We start from the raw sequence: 16910 nt of genomic DNA, 5'->3' as shown, positions 1-16910 counted from the left end.
TGTAGCCCCAGCTGTCCTGGAACTCACTATGTAGACCAGGCTGGCCTTGAACTTACAGAGATCCGCCTGCCTCTGCCTCCCGAGGAGGAATTTTTTTTTAAAGACAGGGTGTTGCTGTGTAGCCCAGAACTTACTATTTTCCTGTCTCAGCCTCCTGAATGCTTGTGTTACAGGCATGTGCTACCACATCCTACTTGTGTGGTGCTGAGAACTGAATGCAGGCTACCAACTTAGCTATATCCCTAGCCCTGTAGAAGGATCTTTTCTTGTCTTTCTGCTTGTGTGAATCTGTGACTCTCCTGGGACCTCGGTGTTTGTGTGTGTATCCATGTGAATTCCTAGGGTAAGGCCATAGGCTCCTGAAGGGCTCCCTCGGAGACTCTCAGTATTCCTATGCCCTGAGTTAATGCGGAAGGGATGCTGCTTGTCTGAGGTATAGAGGTTCTTGGTCTGACCACTGATCCAGCTTTCTTTGTCTCCCTATCAACTTTCCCCTTTCTCATCTCCTCCTCTCTACTTGGTTCCGTACCTCTGCTGCTTCTCCCACTCTACCCATCTCTTCTCCCACCCATTCTCCCTGATCCATACCCCTGCCTTTCATGTCTGCTCCTACCCCATCCCCCCTCAGTCCTGGTTGCAGAGGTTATCAAGTTTTACTTCCCCAAGATGGTGGAGATGCACAATTATGTCCCTGCCAATTCTCTCCAGCAGAAGCTCAGCAACTGGGGACACCTAAACAGGTAGCAGAATACCTAGGTGCAGGGTGGGACTCGGCAACCCTAGATGCATTCCCAGGCAGGGTGCTCCAGCCCTTTCACCTCCTGGGATCTTGACTTCCAATGTGACTCAGTAGTAGAATGCTTGCCTAGCACATTGACACAAGGCCCTGGGTTGATCCCTAGCAATGCAAAATAAAACAAAAAACTCCTGTGGTACTGACATCCAGACTGGGACTGTGCTGGGGGTGGGGGAAGTAGAAACAGAACCTATCTAGTAACAAAAATCAAGGAATTAATATCTTTGAATTGAAACAAGATCAGGTCACTCAAGCAGTGGGGTTCAGATGTCTGCCCTTCCACTCCTCCAGGACTACTTCTACTCCCTTCTCCATTGCCCTCTGCTCATTCCCCTGGGACTCAAGCTGCCCTACCCATGTTTACCCTGTAGGAAGGTGCTGAACAAGCTGAACTTCTCTGTCCCAGAGGATGTGATGCGAAAGATTGCACAGTGTTCTCCTGGTGTAGTAGAGCTGGTGCTCATCCCATTGAGGCAGCGCTTGGAAGAGCGACAGAGACGCAGGAAGCAGGGTGCCAGCTCCTTACAGGTGCTACTGCTGGAGCCTGCTGGGGGGGGGGAGGGGTCTCCCCAGACAGCAGAGAGCTCAGACTTGGTGCTGAGTAGGACGGGAGTGGTGCTTAGCTGGCCTAGAGGGCAGTGGAAAGAAAATAGGGCTTCTTGGAGATGGGTGAGCCCAGGCTCATAGTGGACTACGGGGATTCTTTCAGGAGTTGGTTCCTCAAGACAGCAGTGGCTACATGGATATGGGTAAGATTGCCTTTCTGCTTTCCCTGGGAAATGCTTCCCTCCTGTCCTTTCTATTGCTTTTGGGGTCAGGGGATACAGGAGAATGAAACTCCAGTAAGGTCACTCCTCCACTTGCTTTGTCTCAGGGTTGTCCCAGAAGACCCGAGGGGAAGGTGCTCCAGACCCAGTAGGAGGAGAGCAACTCAGGTAAAAGCCATGGGAGTTCTGAGGGTACCAGACTTGGTAATTTCTCCACATAGGCTAGGGGTGGGGATGGCTGCCCCTGGGGAGAAGTGGGCAGGAGGCGGGGAAGGCTCTGGAGAAGGGGAAGAGGGAAAGCCTGACCTCGAGCACTAGAAGGGGGGTGGGGTGTCTGAGGTCCAGGCCTAAGCTGCTACTCACTGTAGGGGGGGCCGGCCACTGGCGCCCCGACCCCCTGGATATAGCCAAGCGCTGCAGGGAGATCCAAGCTTTGTCCTCCAGATCGCTGAAAAGGAGCAGGAGCTGTTGGCCTCTCAAGAGACAGTGCAGGTGATGGGGCACTGGGAAGGCTGCGGGGGGGGGGGTTTGTAGGGGCAAGAGCAGTGGCAGGGCAGCTTGCCTCCAGGCTTGATGTCTGCGTTCCCGCAACTCAGGTCCTGCAGATGAAGGTGCGGCGTCTAGAACACCTGCTCCAGCTCAAGAACGTGCGTATCGACGACCTCTCCCGTCGGCTCCAGCAGGCCGAGCGCAAGCAGCGGTGAGCGGCCCCGGCTGCGCCGCTTCCCACTACCCGCCAGAGCCCAGACGCCGCGACCCACCCAGCAGCAGATGCGGATTAGGAGGGCAGAACCAGCTGTTCGCACGCGCCTCCAGAGGCTGCAGCGCCTCGCGGTGGAGGGTTGGGGTGAGCGCGTGGGCGCTCCAAGTTGGGGGAACCCGAGACTGAACTTCCTCCTTACACTCCATCCGAGCCTGGAGAAGGGACTGCTTTCCGGAGCCCAGAAGCCATGTACGGAAACGTGTCCACCTTGGTGCTCCCGGCACTGGGCCTGGAGAGGCAGTCTTCTGGTTCACGCCACTCCCCCAGAACTGGGTTCCTCCTCAGCTCAGCAGATAGCAGCATCTCCATCCAGGCCAGTTCTCCATGGCCTCGGACACGCGGAAAGCTACCCCCGGAAGCAGAGGGATTCCCTTGCCCCTCCTGGGTGCTCACCTGGGACCCATCTCAGGGCTGGAAACCACAGCAGCTTAAGGGGAAGGGATAAGGTGTGAGACTAGCTAGGAATAAGTGAGACATCTAGCTATGCAACGAACCTCCTCGCATTGGCGTACTTTTTAGGAGTGCCTGGGGAATACAGGTCAGAGTTGTTCCATAAAAAGTCGTGTTGTGCTTTCCTTCCTGTATCTGCCCTCTTTTTCTGCCTGCATTGATCCCTGAAGGCAGTGAGCTTTTGCCTCTTGTCTTCCACCCCTCCCACCTGCCTGCCCTTGTAAGTGAAAACATGTGGATTCAGGATGGCCTCATGAGTCCCACCGCTTTGATTGATGATATTGCTAGAAGGCAGGTTTTTCGTCCTGTGACAGCCAGATTTCTAACCCTGGGTTATCCAACACCTATCCTTACAGCATCCTCCTTGTCCAAACCCAGACTACACATCTTCCCACTTGTGCCCTCACATGCCGTCAACCCTGCCCATGGACTGACTTTTTTTTTTTTAATGTGTGATTATATTTCCTAAATGTATGTAAGTGTGCCCATGTCATGCAATGCTCATGGAGGTCAGAAGAAGGTGTGGGATTCCCTGGAACTGGAGTTACAGATGGTTGTTAGCCACCACATGGGTGCTAGGAATCAAACCAACATTCTCTGCAGGAGCAGCCATCTCTCCAAACTCCTGACTCTTAAGTTGGCCTTCTATGTAACTCTCAACCCTGTCCACACACTTAATTCTGTGGGCTGTGGCCACATGTTACTTACAATCCTGACCACGATACCCTGGCCATGAATGACCTTCAGTCTAATGGTTTGCTGACTGCCAATAATGCTGAACGTTTTAAAATCCTGAGATCCAGCACTTTCATATATTTAGTATATTCCATGGCAGAGACTTAAACTCTTGTGTTCTGTGTTCTGGGAGACACATTACAACAATATTCATACAGTATTGGTAGAGAAAGTGTATTAGTTATCTATTACTGTGTAACAAATTACTACCAATTTAAAGGCTTACACCAACATGTGTCTAGGCATGGCTTAGCTAGGTCTTCTTTTGGGTTGCTTACAAGGCTCTAATCAAGATGTCAGGTAGAATTATTATATCATCCTCAGGCTCAGCTGATTACTTACTTTATTGTTGACAGAATCCAGTTCCTTGTAGGTTGTCGACTTCAATATTTTTATGGTTTTTGGCTTGTGACTATCCTAATTTCCTTGACATGTGGCCATTTCCAGCATAGTAACCTATTTTTAAATTTTTATTATGTTTTTCATTTATGTGTTCATGTACTCACATGCCACAGCATGAGTGCGGGGTACAGAGGACAACTCGTGTGAGTCACCTTCATCACTGACTCATCTTGCTGTCCCCATGCAAGTTTATTTTATCAAAGCCAGCAATGGAGAAAGCTAACAAAGAGTATGTTAGCAAGACAGAACCTATAGTCTTATCTAATGTAATCATAGAAGGACACTGAATCCAGCCCACATGAACCAATGATTCAATACTATTTTAAAAATGTGTTGGGGAATGTAGCTCAGTCAGTAGAGTGCTTACCTAGCACACATGAAGCCCTATGTTCAATCTTTAGCATCGCATAAACAAGGTGTGGTGGTTAACACATGTAATCTCATTACTTGGGAGGCAGAAAGAGGATCAAAAGTTCAAGAATATCCTTAAACGGCACAGTAATTTGGGGCTGGCCTACATGAGCTACATGAGACCCTGTCTCAAAAAGGAAAGTGGGCAGGGGAGACTGGGTGGCTCAGTTGATAAAATGCTTGCTGTGTAAGCATGAAGACTTGAGTTTGATTCCTAGCACTCATATAAAATCTAGCATGGTGGCTGTAATCACAGTTCTGAGGTGGTGAAGACAGGCGGATCTCTGAGCTTGCTGGTCAGCCATTCTAGTTGAATCTTTGAGCTCCAGGTTGAGCAAGAGATCCTGTCTCAGAAAATAAGGTGGAGAGTGACTGAGGAAGAACCTGACCAACCTTTGGTCTATGCATGTACAGAGAGAGAGAGAGAGAGAGAGAGAGAGAGAGAGAGAGAGAGAGAGAGAGAAGAGCTAGGGATGTTGTTCAGTAGTAGAGCACTTCTGTAGCATTTCAGGAGGTCCAGATTCAGTCCTCAGCACTAAACCCAAAAATTCAACAATAAATGAAAATAATATTGCCTGCCACCAAGCCTAATGACCTGCGTTCAATCCCTGGAAGCCACATAGTGGAAGGTGAGAACCGACTCCAGCAAGTAGTCTTCTGATCACCACATTTATGCAGTGGCATACACGACTCTCAAATTAGTAATAATTGGTGACTACTCCTTTTATCTGAACCCTAGTCCTGGGCTGGTGAGATGGGTAAAGGTGCTTGTCATCACGCCGGACATTCTTAATTGGATCCCTGGAACCTACATGGTAGAAGGAGAGAACTGACTCTAGCAAGTTGTTCTCTGACTTTATGAATTCTTATTTCCTCTTTATTCATTCTTTAATTCCTCAAATGTTTATTAAGTGCCAACTATGTCCTCAATGCTAGGATCATAAAGAGGAGTCAAAACACGGTTGACAATCCTGTGGAAGAGAAAGCATGAGCATGACATCTAAAATTTGTTATTTAAGGGGCTGGAGAGATGGCTCAGTGGTTAAGAGCACTGGCTGCTCTTGAAGAGGACCCGGTTTCGATTCCCACCCAGCACCCACATGGTGACTAACAACTCTCTGTAACTCCAGTTCCAGGGGATCTGAACCCTCTTCTGACCCCTGTGGGGATTGCACAACATGGGTGCACTTACATGCATGCAGGCAATACATTCATACACATAAAAAAGTAAACACTTTTGCTGGGCGTGGTGGCGCACGCCTTTGATCCCAGCACTCAGGAGGCAGAGGAAGGCAGATCTCTGTGAGTTCAAGGCCAGTCTGGTCTACATAGTGAGTTCCAGGACAGCTGGGGCTACAGAGAGACTCTGTCTCAAAGACCAAAAAAAAAAAGTAAACACTTTTAAAATGGTTGTTTAATGTTTTGGATTAGACAAACACATGATTTAAAACATACACACAGACACACATGTACATATGCAAAGTGAAGAGTCTACTTAGATTTGAAAATGAAAAGGATGCTTATACATCCAGAATGTTTCTGTTTAAGGCAAAGTTTCTTTATATAGTCTTTTAAAAATTTTATCTATTTTTATTTTATGTGTAGGAATGATTTTTCTTGCATGTTGTTAAGTACATACATGGAGGCCAAGAAGAGGCTGTTAGATTCCCTGGAACTGGAGTTCAGATCATTGTTAGCTACCATGTGGGCACTGGGAACTAAACCCAGATCCTCTGCAAAAGCAGCCAGAGCTCTTAACTACAGAGTCATCACTCCAGCCCCCTTTTGTTTGTTCTTTGAGACAAGGTCTCACTATGTAGACCAGTCTGACCTCAAACTCACAGCTTTTGCTTCCTGGGTGCTGGGATTAAAGACATGTGCTGCCATGCTTGGCCTTCTTTGTGTCGTCTTGAACTCAAAATCTTCCCGCTTCAGTCTCCTGAGTGCTGGATTATAGGCATGCACCAACTGTGCCTAGATCAGCATGTATTTATGTAGTAGGCACATTTACTGTTATGTTTTTCTCTTCTTTACATATACAGGGGAGCACATTACATGGTATGTTCTGTATCTCTTGTAGATTTATAGTGATTTTTTTTTTTTTTTTTTTTGTCTTTTTGAGACAGGGTCTCCCTGTAGCTCCAGCTGTCCTGGAGCTCACTATGTAGACCAGGCTGTCCTCAAACCCACAAAGATCTGCCTGCCTCTGCCTCCCAAGTGCTGGGATTAAAGGTGTGTGCCACCACGCCTGGCCATTATGGTGATTAATTTTATGAACCACTGTGACTGGGCCACAGGGTATCCAGATATTTAATCAAACATTATTCTGAGTGCTCCATGAGAGTATTCTGGATAAGATTAGCATTTAAATCAGCAGATTGCCCTTCCTGTGGTAGGTATGCCTCATTCTATCAGTTGAAGGAATGAAAAGAACACAAAGGCTAATCTGCCTTACATATGAGAGAATTCCTAAGGCCTAATGGCCTTTGAACTGGCACCTCAGCATTTTTTGTTTTGTTTCCTGCTTTGAGATTCAAACAAAAACACAGCTCTTGCTGGGTCTTGAGCCTGAGCCTACTGGCCTTTGGACTATAACTCCCCCATTAGTTCTCCTGGTTTTCAAGTCTTTGAACTTGTACTGTAACTTGGCCTTCCCCTGTATCTCCCACTTTTGGTTCTGTTTCTGTGCTGACTTCAACAGCACATATACAAAAAGTGGTTCTTCTCTGGAGAAACACACAAGATTTTTCCATATTGGAATACTGAAAACTTCCTCTATTTTTCTTTCTTTTTTTTTTTTTTAGTCACATAAAATTCTGTTGTCTGTACCAAATTTATTTAATTCACCTAAGAGATTTATTTCCTGTCTTTTGTTGTTAAAAGTAATGTAACAATGAACAACCTACCACAATAATTTAGTATTGTGTGTGAGTTTATGATAATTCTAGAACTGGGGTTGCTAGGTGCTAGGTTAAAGAATATAATATACTGAGTATCATGACATATGTCTGTAATCCTAGTAGTCTGGAGACAAAGGTATAAGGATCAAGACTAGCCAGGGCTACATAGTGGAACCCTACCTCAAACAAACAAAATAAATTAGTATATATAATTATAGTGCAAATACCGTGAAACTGTCCCACACAAAGGCATGGCTCATAGCGATGGTGAGTACTGGTGACCTGCTGCCTTACTTTGTTTGGTCTGCAGTGTAATGTTTTCAATAAAATTACTAATTTTTTGGAGGATGGATATGAAGCAACTGGCTTTTGTAGCATGTAATTAGCAGTTATATAAACAGATGGCTATGTTATTGTATGTTAGGATCCAATCAGAGAGGCAGAAGGAGTTTATTTATTTTTGGTCTTTTGAGACAGGGTCTCCCTGTAGCCCCAGCTGTCCTGGAACTCACTATGTAGACCAGGCTGGCCTTGAACTCACAGAGATCTGCCTGCCTCTGCCTCCCAAGGGCTGGGATTAAAGGTGTGCACCACCACGCCCTGCTAGGAATTTATTTTTTATTTTCAATTATGTGTGTGGTGTTAGCATGCATATGAGTGCAGATGCCTGTGAAGGCCACAGGTGGTGTTAGATCCCTCTGGAGCTGTGAGCTACCTGATACGGTTGCTAGAAGCCAAATTCAGGTACTCTGCAAGAGCAGCAATTGCTTTTAACTGCTGAGCCATTTCTCCATCCCCCCCCCCCCCCCCCCCGAAGAAATTTCTTACAAATGTAGATACTTTTGGGAAATAAACAAGTTATTTTTATTTTTTTCCTTTTTTTGTGGTACTGGGGAATAAGGTAGGACCTTATTCATGTTAGGCAAGCATTCTACCATTGAACTATATCAATATACCCAACTGTTTTTCTTACTTTGAGTCAAGGTCCCACTATGTTTTCCAGGCTGGTCTTGAACTCACTCTGTAGAACTAGAACTCTTGATCCTCCTGCCTCAGCCTCCTGAGTAACGGGGCCAGTGGCACCCCAGTAAGGTTAATGTTTTTGCATCTGATGATGGAGTTTAAAATCTACAGGTCAGGAGTTGGGAAGAGTGGATGGTTATGAGTGGGGCAGAAGGAATACACTGGAATCCAAGTACAAAAGCTGGAGGCCCAGAGGACAGACTGGAATTCATGTCAGCTCTATCTTCAGTGAGGTGAGCCAACTGCAAAAAAACAGGCTGCCTTTGTCATCTGACTCGAGTCAGAGAAGGGAAGGAGGATCAGGGAAAAGCAGAGTCCTTGCAAGTCTACCTACTGCTCCGTGTCAGTGAGGTAAGTCAGCACATCAACTATGTGTGTGGGCTACAAATCTCTTCCTTGGAGCTTGCAAATGTCAGTTTCTGTATTGCTGCTACTTTTCTGCCACTCTTCAAATCTCATGCAAAAATGTCTGCTGTGGCCCACCCTAATTGGAAACATATGTGAAAGGGAATTTGAAAAATGCAGTTCATGCTAGCTAACACATTACAAAACTACTATGGGTGTGCCCCAGCAATTCTTAGATATATACTCAAGAGAAAAACATACATAGGATCACTAAAAGAAATGTACTAGGAAATACAAGAGTGTACATTATTTTTGTGTCTGGCCTCTTTCGCTCAATATTTTCTGTGAGAATCACCTATGATATCGTATATTCAGCATTTTCTTTGTCACTGATACACTGAAAATATATATGCGATTTGCACATTTTATTGTTGATATGCATTTGATGATTTCCATTTGGGCCCATTAAAGATGCTGCCATGAGCCGGGCATGGTGGCGCATGCCTTTATCCCAGCACTTGGGAGGCAGAGGCAGGCGGATCTCTGTGAGTTTGAGGCCAGCCTGATCTCCATAGTGAATCCAGGACAGCTGGGGCTACAGGGAGACCCTGTCTCAAAAAGACCAAAAAAAAAAAAAAAAATGCTGCCATGAATATCTCTATATATTTTATGATATATTTATAATAAGAAATTATTAGATGTTAGCATTTATCAGTTTTATTAGACATTGCCAGGCAGTTTTCCAAGGAGATTGACTTCAGTTTAATTTTTATTTAATAAAGTCCAGAATACTCTAGAGCTAGAAGTGGGATGTTTCATGTGCTTCATCTATTTTCCTAACCTGGAGTTACTCTTAATTCTTTCTCATAGTGTCCCCAACTCCAGGAAGCCTGGTTTCTAACTCTGATAAGGCCCTGGGCACAGGAAGCCTACAGGCTTAGATAGCTCTCTGATGTTAGCATGCCTTCTTCCTGGTTCACAGGCCCAGTGGGCAGTCTGGGCATCTCTGATGTTGGCACACATTCTTCTTGGTACACAGGCCCACTGGGCAAGCTGGGCATCTCTCTGATGTTGGCACACTGTCTTCCTTTACACAGGCCCACTGGGCAGCGATGAAGCAGCCATGTACCTTCTATCTTGATGCCATCCTGGCTGGCACCAAAAGTCTTTCTCCAGGAGGCTTCCAAGAACCGCCCATGGAAGCTCAGTATCCTCAAGCATGGACAGCTCTGTATCCTAGGTATTCCCAGGTAGACAAGCTTCCCAGAGTCTGGGAATGTGAAGAATGCTGGCAAAAACAGGAAACCACAGTTCTTTTTGAGTAGTGTCCTTCCCACACTAAGCTGTAGGTGCCTTCTAGTCTGTTTAAAAGCGCTCACACAGGGGGCTGTAGAGAAGGCTCAGAGGTTAAGAGTACTTGCTCTTGCAGAGGACCCTAGTTCCATTCCTAGCCCCTACATGGCTAGCTAGCTCACAACTGCCTGCAACTCCAGTTCCAGGGAATCTGATGCCCTCTTTTGGCCTCCACAGGCACAAAGCACACATGTGCACTTACATCCATGCAGATACTCACACATATACATAAAAAAAAGATCATACAGGTGTTAGAGAGATGGCTCTGTGGGTAAGAGCACCTGCTGCTTTTGCAGAGGACCTAGGTGCTGTCCCCACAACTGTTCATCTGACACTGTCCTCTGGCCTCCACCAGTACCAGGCAGGCACAAGGTGTACATACATACATGCAGGCAAATACTCATACACATAATATCTAAGAAAAAAAAAAACACAGATGGATTTCAAAGTGAAAGGTAGTATAATTTAAGGAGGGAGAGGGAATCATGAAATTGATCATCAACACAGACCCAGACAGTAAAATAAACATGAGGAACAGGGATCACAGGGGACTGTAGTAAAGTGATGTGCTCCTAAAGAGGCAGAGACCATTAAGCCACAGCTTTTTGTCCCTGTCTCGAATGTCAATGTTGAGGATATGTTGTTAGATCTGATATTTCAAAAGAAGATCGGAAATCAGAATCCTTTGTGAAAAAGTATGGGGGGAATTATAAAAACCTCAAGGGAGCTAAACAAAATACATTTGCAGGCTACTTTGACCCCACTGTATGCTGACTTGGAAGAGAATAGATTTGGAATACATGGTGGGGTTTATAGAATGGCAAGAGTAGGGGGTTGAGTAGGCTGGGATTAGAATGTGAAGAGTTCCCACTGTCGAATCTTATTAAACAGCAGAGTGCATGAATCACCCTAAAGGCTGATTTAAGTTTAAGTAGCTCTGCTGGATTCAAGTCCGGAAGCACAGAGCACTTTGGAGCAAGGGAAGGACGTTACGAAAACAGTAGCTCAGAAAGACTTATTTGTTAATTATGCAGACCGAAGACCAGGAGACAGGTTGGAGACCTCGAGGACTCTTCAAAGGCAGGGACCACATTCCTTCTGAAAGAAAGCCGGCTCTCAGCCGTCCAAACCCCCTCCCTACTATTTACGTTGGAAGGACCGATCCTGTGTGCTCTGGACCACTCCTTCAGCACTTCATGCTATTTTCGCTTCCTCATCCGTGGAAACAGGGGTAAGGATGTTCACGCACCGCCGGGTGGGGCTGTGGCAAAAACTTTCCAAGACCTTGGATTACACCTCCTCCAGGCTAGGTGCAGCCGCCCACAACCCCGGCCAGGCGGATCTAGGCGTATCCCGTTGCCATGGCAACCTCCTCCTTGGAACCCGGGAGTAGAGGCTACGGTCCCTGGGGGCGCCCGCACAAAGTTCTTCCAACGCCGGTGCCTCGTGCCGCCTTTGTTCTGATGCTTATCTGGGCCTGGCTAGGTTCCTGGGACACCTCTTGGTTCTGTCTGCGAGGGCGCGCTTGTCCGAGGCAGAGGGATGGAGTGGGAAAGCAAAACACTGACGCCCTGAGTTAACCGGGTGAGAAAGATGGTTGCTTAGCTTTTAGACATGACTACCGTGGCTCTGATCACCTAATGAAACAGACGTGGAAGTCCAGCCTTCCCCCAACGCTGAGCCCGCCTCAGGGCCACCCGATGGGTAGGCGTATCCCGGGTACTCCTCCTCTCCTAGCCCCCTTGGGTTCTAGCAGCCTAACCATCCAGCGGCCTTCCCCGCGAGAACTCGCCGGGGCCTGGGTGGACGTAGGACGGCGAACGCAAGCCTCAGCGCCGCACGTGACGGACGTAGCTCAGCACTCATTGGCGATTCTCTAGAGCCAGCTCATTGGTCCGAAGCGCCCTCGCCCCTCCCTGCCCAGGTCGACCAATGAGGGTGGCGAGGGCGTGCCGAGAGGCTGCCCCGCCGCGGGGCTCTCTTCCTCGTGCTTTTCGTTAGTTCTGGCCGCCGCCGCTTGCCGACCCTGCGGTCGCCGCCACCTCTGGCACCGCCGCCGCGGTTCTTTCCAGGCTTGGCCGCGGGGTCCGCCCGCAAGGTGAGACAGTCCCTTCACCTCACCGCCTCCGAGTCCTCCGAGTCCTCCCAGCCCTCCGAGCCCTCCGAGATTCTGCTCCTCCCTCAGCCCTGCCTGGCGGTCGGCGGGACCCCACCTGCTGTGACAGGGGCTGGAGCAGACGGCTCAGAGGCCGAGACCTCCCAAGCACCTGCGAGTGGAGACATTAGGTCCTGAGGACGCGATTGGCGGTTAGGTGGCAGAGCCGGGACGATGTTTTCCGCGGGGCACGAGTGACACATAAGGGCGGGGGCGTAATGGTGGTGGTGTCGCCCTCCCGGCGGGTCCCGACTATTGCCCCCATCTCTTTGTATGACCTTGGAAGAGTAGTCTCTTTGAGCCTCAGATGCCTGGGCACGCTCGGGAGGAGGGTGGTGATGAGAGTGCCGGCTGGGGAGTCTCCTGCGTCAGCCGAGGTGAGCTCTGGGCGGAGGTCTCAGACGAACAGAGCCGCCTGCGCCTTGCGCTGGACATGGGTACGGCATGGGTACGAGGAGGCACGTCCTGATGCTCTCCTGTCCCCTCAAAAGACAATAATAATGGGATGGGGAGTGCCACACCCATGGGGATGGCGGCAGGAAAGGATATAGGACCCCCACCCCCACGCCTCACCAATGCCAGAGCCTCTCTGGTGTCATGTAGAAGTGGTTTGATTTAGGTTCTGGACCAGTGCTCCTGTAAGGGAGCCTTAGCTTGCCTTATCTCTTAAATCTTAGCAGTGGGATGTAGGGATAGGGCATTGCCGAGGGAGGTCAGGAGCAGCTGTCACCCCCTGAAACCAGACTGGTCTCTGCTTCATGGGTGGGGCAGTCAATCTGAAGGCTACAGGAATCCAAAATAGGGAGTGTGGGAAGAGGATGCTGGGCAGAGGGAGGCCAGCAGTTGCTGGTAGACAGGAGCCATGCTGGCACCCTTTCCACAGTTCAGCCTCCCCTCCACTGTTTGTGGGAGAAAATATCTAAACCGTCCTTTCATCTTTGACCTCAGTGGGAGGAGGAAGAGAAGATAGGCCAAGGCTGAGTTGATGGGAGACTGCCCCCACATCCAACCTCATTGTAGCCTTGTCTGAGGCAGCAGTGGGCATTCTTTCTACAGGTTGAGCTTTAATGGAAAGCTGGGTAGTGCTTCTGCTGGACTGAATGATTGATCTGGGACTGGGTCCCAGGATGGGTATAGGGGGTGGTAGGAAGACTTGAAGGCTGTTTTCTGGTCTGGCATAAAGAAAGGCCTCTACCAGGTTGAAAATGGTGATTGAAAAATGATTGAGAAAGGAGGTTCTAAAAGGTTGGGAATGTGCTCCCAGCTATACAGCACAGGTTAAGCTGAGTTTGGCCTTGTGATACTTTGGTGGAGCCCTGGGCTGCCTCTGGGATAGTCTGGAGAAAGGGTTACAGATTCAAATGCTCCACTTTGCCATGGCTAGACCATCTTTGGCTGTTTGTTTGGAGCTTGATCTCTTGCATTGGGAAGCCTGGAGTTGCAGGCAGTATTCCATGGGGCAAGACCTTAGGGTGCTAAGGACCCTGGGTTTGTCTATAACCATCCAGCTGTCTGCCTACATGCTAGGTTTTGGGTAAGGTAGCCTCAAAGCAGCCATCCTCTGCTGAAGAGGTAGTTCTTTTACTCCAGTTTCCCTGAGAGGGTCTGAAAGACAAAGGCCCCAAGACCATTGTCTCAACTCTTCAACCTTCCCCATTGTGCAACTGTTCAGGATCTTACATAGCTGATGCTGGCCTCAAGATTACTATGTAGCCAAGGATGCCCTTGAACTCCTCCCTGATCCTCCTGCCTCTGCCTCTAATATGTTCTAGCAACTGTACCTGGTTTTCATTCCTCTCACTCCTGATTTGTTGATAGCCATCTAAGGACGGGAACATTATATGCTTTGTCAGAAGAGGTGGGGGCAAAGAGTACATTCTCCACATCTTTTGAGTCCTTCCGGTTGGGAAGTGTGAAGATTAGTTTTTGTCAACACAAACTGGAGTCACCTGGGAAGAGGGAATCTCAACTAAAGAATTTCCCAGAGCCAGGTGTGGTGGCAGATGCCTTTAATCCCAGCTCTAGGGAGGCAGAGGCAGGTGGATCTCTGTGAGATGGAGACCAGCCTGGTCTACATACTGAGTTCCACGCCAGCCAGGGCTACATGGTGGGCCAAAGAATTGCCCAGATCAGGTTGGCCTATGGCCATGTCTGTGAGGCATTTACTTAATTGATGATGGATATGGGATGACCCAGTCCATTATGGGGAGTGCCATCTTTAGACAGAGGATGTAAGAAAGTTAACTGAGAAAGCCAGGGGAGAGAAGGGGAGCAAGGCAGCATTCCTCCGTCATTTCTGCTTCAGATCCTGTATCCAGGCTCATGCTTACGTTCCCTGACTTCCTTCAATGATAGACCATGTTGTGGAAGTGTAAGCCAGACAAACCCCTTCCTTTCTCAAGTTGCTTTTGGTTATGGTGTTTATCACAGAAAAGTAAGACAGGAGATGTGGGAAGGCAAGTAGCCTAGATCTCCCTGAGGGCCTGTCTGTCTTCTCTGGGAGTCTGGAAAAAAGGAACAGAAGGGGGAGCGGAAGAGGCCCCTTTAACCCTTTAACTGTTTTCTGAGAAACTGAACTCCTTGGGGATCCTCCAGACTTGACCTGAAGTGCCTGTCCTCTAGTGTCTCTCTTTCGGTGAAATTGCCTGAGCTTCAGAAACCAGGCCCTCAGTGCATGCCTTTAATCCCAGATGTCAAGAAGCAGAGGCAGGTAGAGCTCTTTGAGATGGGGACCAACCTGGTGTACATATGTGTCCTAGACCAGCTGCGGATACAGAAAGACCCTGTCTCAACAAACAAAAACCCAAATAAATAACAAAAAGGAAACCAGGGTAGGAAAGTGGGAGATGAGAGCATTTTCACAGAGTTCAGGCACAGCTACACTAAACCATGGGAATTAGAGGCCACTGCTTACTCTGAGAATGAAAATGGAAAGGGCAAAATCTGAATTTGAACCAGGACTGCTGCCCCTGAGGGCCTGTGTGGCTTGTGCCACAGTGAGACTTTATTTGGCTAGCACAGGTGCAGGCTGGAGGCAAAGCCAGGCCAGGGGTTGTGAGGTGGCCTAGCAGTTCTCTGTGGACAGGGTTGCAGCAGGGGAGGCCCAGTGGCCTCCTTTCTTGCTTCTAATGAGGAATTTGTGTGGATGAGAGTCCTGCTCCCAAGGGATAGCCACTGGCAGGTTCTCTGTCCTGAAAGGAGGTTTAGTTTTTCCATTCTCTTCTGGGCCCCTGCAATCACTTGATTTACGGCTCTGATCGACTCATGGAGGGTTACAGGCAGATCCTGAGTGATTGCCCTGATTCAAGTTCCAGCCACAGCAGGCAATGAAGGTCCTGTTCTCAGTAGCTTACTCATTTCAAGGTGGGCACCAGCAGGGAACCAACTGACTGTAGTAAGCCAGCAGAAGTGGAAGGAGAGTACCCCTCCAGAGCGGAAGTTGGCTAAGAGATTGGGGTAGAAATTCTTGAGTCACTGGCCCTGACCACATCACATCTGTTATAGTTGGCTCCCTTTGGGGTGGTCATTCATTCATTCAACAAATGTAAACTGGATTAACCCTTTGTATCTGGTGCTCTGGTGGATGCTAAGGACACGTGACAAAGCCCTTTAAATTGGGAAAGATTGAAAACAAATGATCCCAGATGTGAGAAAGGGGAAACTTGTTTTTTCCTGGGATTTGGAGTGGTGTGAGTATTGCTTTTCTAAAAAGAAGATGCTGGGGCTGAGGCTGAGCCCTCAGCTTAGGTGTAGTTTGGAGATGGGGAATTTCTGACTGATGGCAAAAGTAGACAGAGACCACTCTGGGTTAGGGTGTTTTGATAAAAGGGCTCATGGGAGTCTTTGCTCACTACGTAAAGAGTTTGACCTGGGGCTCTAAGAAGTGTCTTAGGAGGTGTTTGGGGTGTAGGGGTTTGGGGGGAGGGCTTACAGACATTAGCTGTGGCTGTCCCATGCATGGCTTCAGAAGTGTGGCTGGAACAGCCACTGTAAGTAAAGAATGCCAGACACCCTGGCCCTTCTTCACATCCTTGGAGTCTACCACTTCAGGGAGTGGCTAGAATGGGTTGATTGGGGCAGACTCTTTTCTAAGGCTTGGTTTCCTGGAGACAAGCTGACCACAAGCAACCCTGGCCAGAGGTAAGTAGGACATAGCTTGCCCCTTTGTATCGTAGGGCCTGGGAACTACTTCCAAGAGAGATGTTGGTGGGGTGGGGGTATTCCCACTCTGGCTGCTTCTGCATTCCAGAGGCTGGGATCTTGGCCATCCATGCATCTCTTCAGGCCTCTTTCTTACCATGGCTTTCCTGGGACCCAAACTGTGAACAGTCTGACCATGGGAGGGGCCTAGATAGACTTGTCTGGCAACAGGAAGTAGGGAGGAAAGTAAGGTCAACTTTGTTCCCAGGGGTTCCAAGGACTGTTCAGTACCCAAAGGACCTTGAGTTCATGCCCTGGACAGGCTCTGACTGTAAGGCCACCCTGTGGTTTCTCTTCCGTCCCTGGATTAGTCAAGGTCACTACTGGGTCACTCATCTTTAAATACTTTCTTGTGTGTCTCTGAAAATAAGGAATACATATATAGTACAATTCCATTATCTCACCTAACAAAATCAGTAGCCCAGACAAGCTTCAAACTCTGTAGCCGAGGATAACCTTAAACTTCGATCTTCTTGCCTCCACCTCTAAAGTCCTGGGATCTGGTTTATGTAATGTTTGAGACTATGCTTATTAGGCAATTGCTCTTCCCCAGCTCTTTTTTGGGTCTTTTTTTCTTTTTCTTTAAACAATGTCTCACTGTATAGCCATG

The 16910-nt window shown here is 48.3% G+C and overlaps 2 protein-coding genes across 6 annotated transcripts in view; both read left to right on the top strand.

The window, feature by feature from the left end:
* Positions 1-3089, top strand: part of Spef1 (sperm flagellar 1) — a 7354-nt gene extending 4265 nt beyond the window's left edge. Inside the window, exons 2-7 of the mRNA XM_008844329.3 lie at positions 629-740; positions 1168-1324; positions 1506-1545; positions 1671-1731; positions 1932-2055; positions 2160-3089. Of these exons, the coding sequence (XP_008842551.1) occupies positions 629-740; positions 1168-1324; positions 1506-1545; positions 1671-1731; positions 1932-2055; positions 2160-2267 (602 nt within the window). The 3' untranslated portion in view covers positions 2268-3089. The remainder of the gene's footprint in view (positions 1-628; positions 741-1167; positions 1325-1505; positions 1546-1670; positions 1732-1931; positions 2056-2159) is intronic.
* A 7338-nt stretch (positions 3090-10427) lies between these two features.
* CUNH20orf27 (chromosome unknown C20orf27 homolog) overlaps positions 10428-16910 on the top strand; it is a 20084-nt gene continuing 13601 nt past the window's right edge. For 2 of the 5 annotated variants that reach the window (XM_008844324.3, XM_017800928.2), the window contains exon 1: positions 11912-12043. Coding sequence is in view for 2 of the 5 variants with exons in the window: in XM_029568923.1 (XP_029424783.1) it covers positions 10974-11176 (203 nt within the window). In the remaining 3 variants the exon portion in view is untranslated. Of the gene's footprint in view, positions 11177-11911; positions 12044-16910 lie in introns of those variants that run through there. The other 3 variants (XM_029568923.1, XM_029568924.1, XM_029568925.1) reach the window with 3 other exon arrangements.

Source organism: Nannospalax galili, unplaced genomic scaffold (assembly GCF_000622305.1).
Source record: "Nannospalax galili isolate Female #2095 unplaced genomic scaffold, S.galili_v1.0 scaffold282, whole genome shotgun sequence".
NCBI classification, from domain to species: Eukaryota; Metazoa; Chordata; class Mammalia; order Rodentia; family Spalacidae; genus Nannospalax; species Nannospalax galili.
This window is presented reverse-complemented; position numbering and strand designations above follow the sequence as displayed.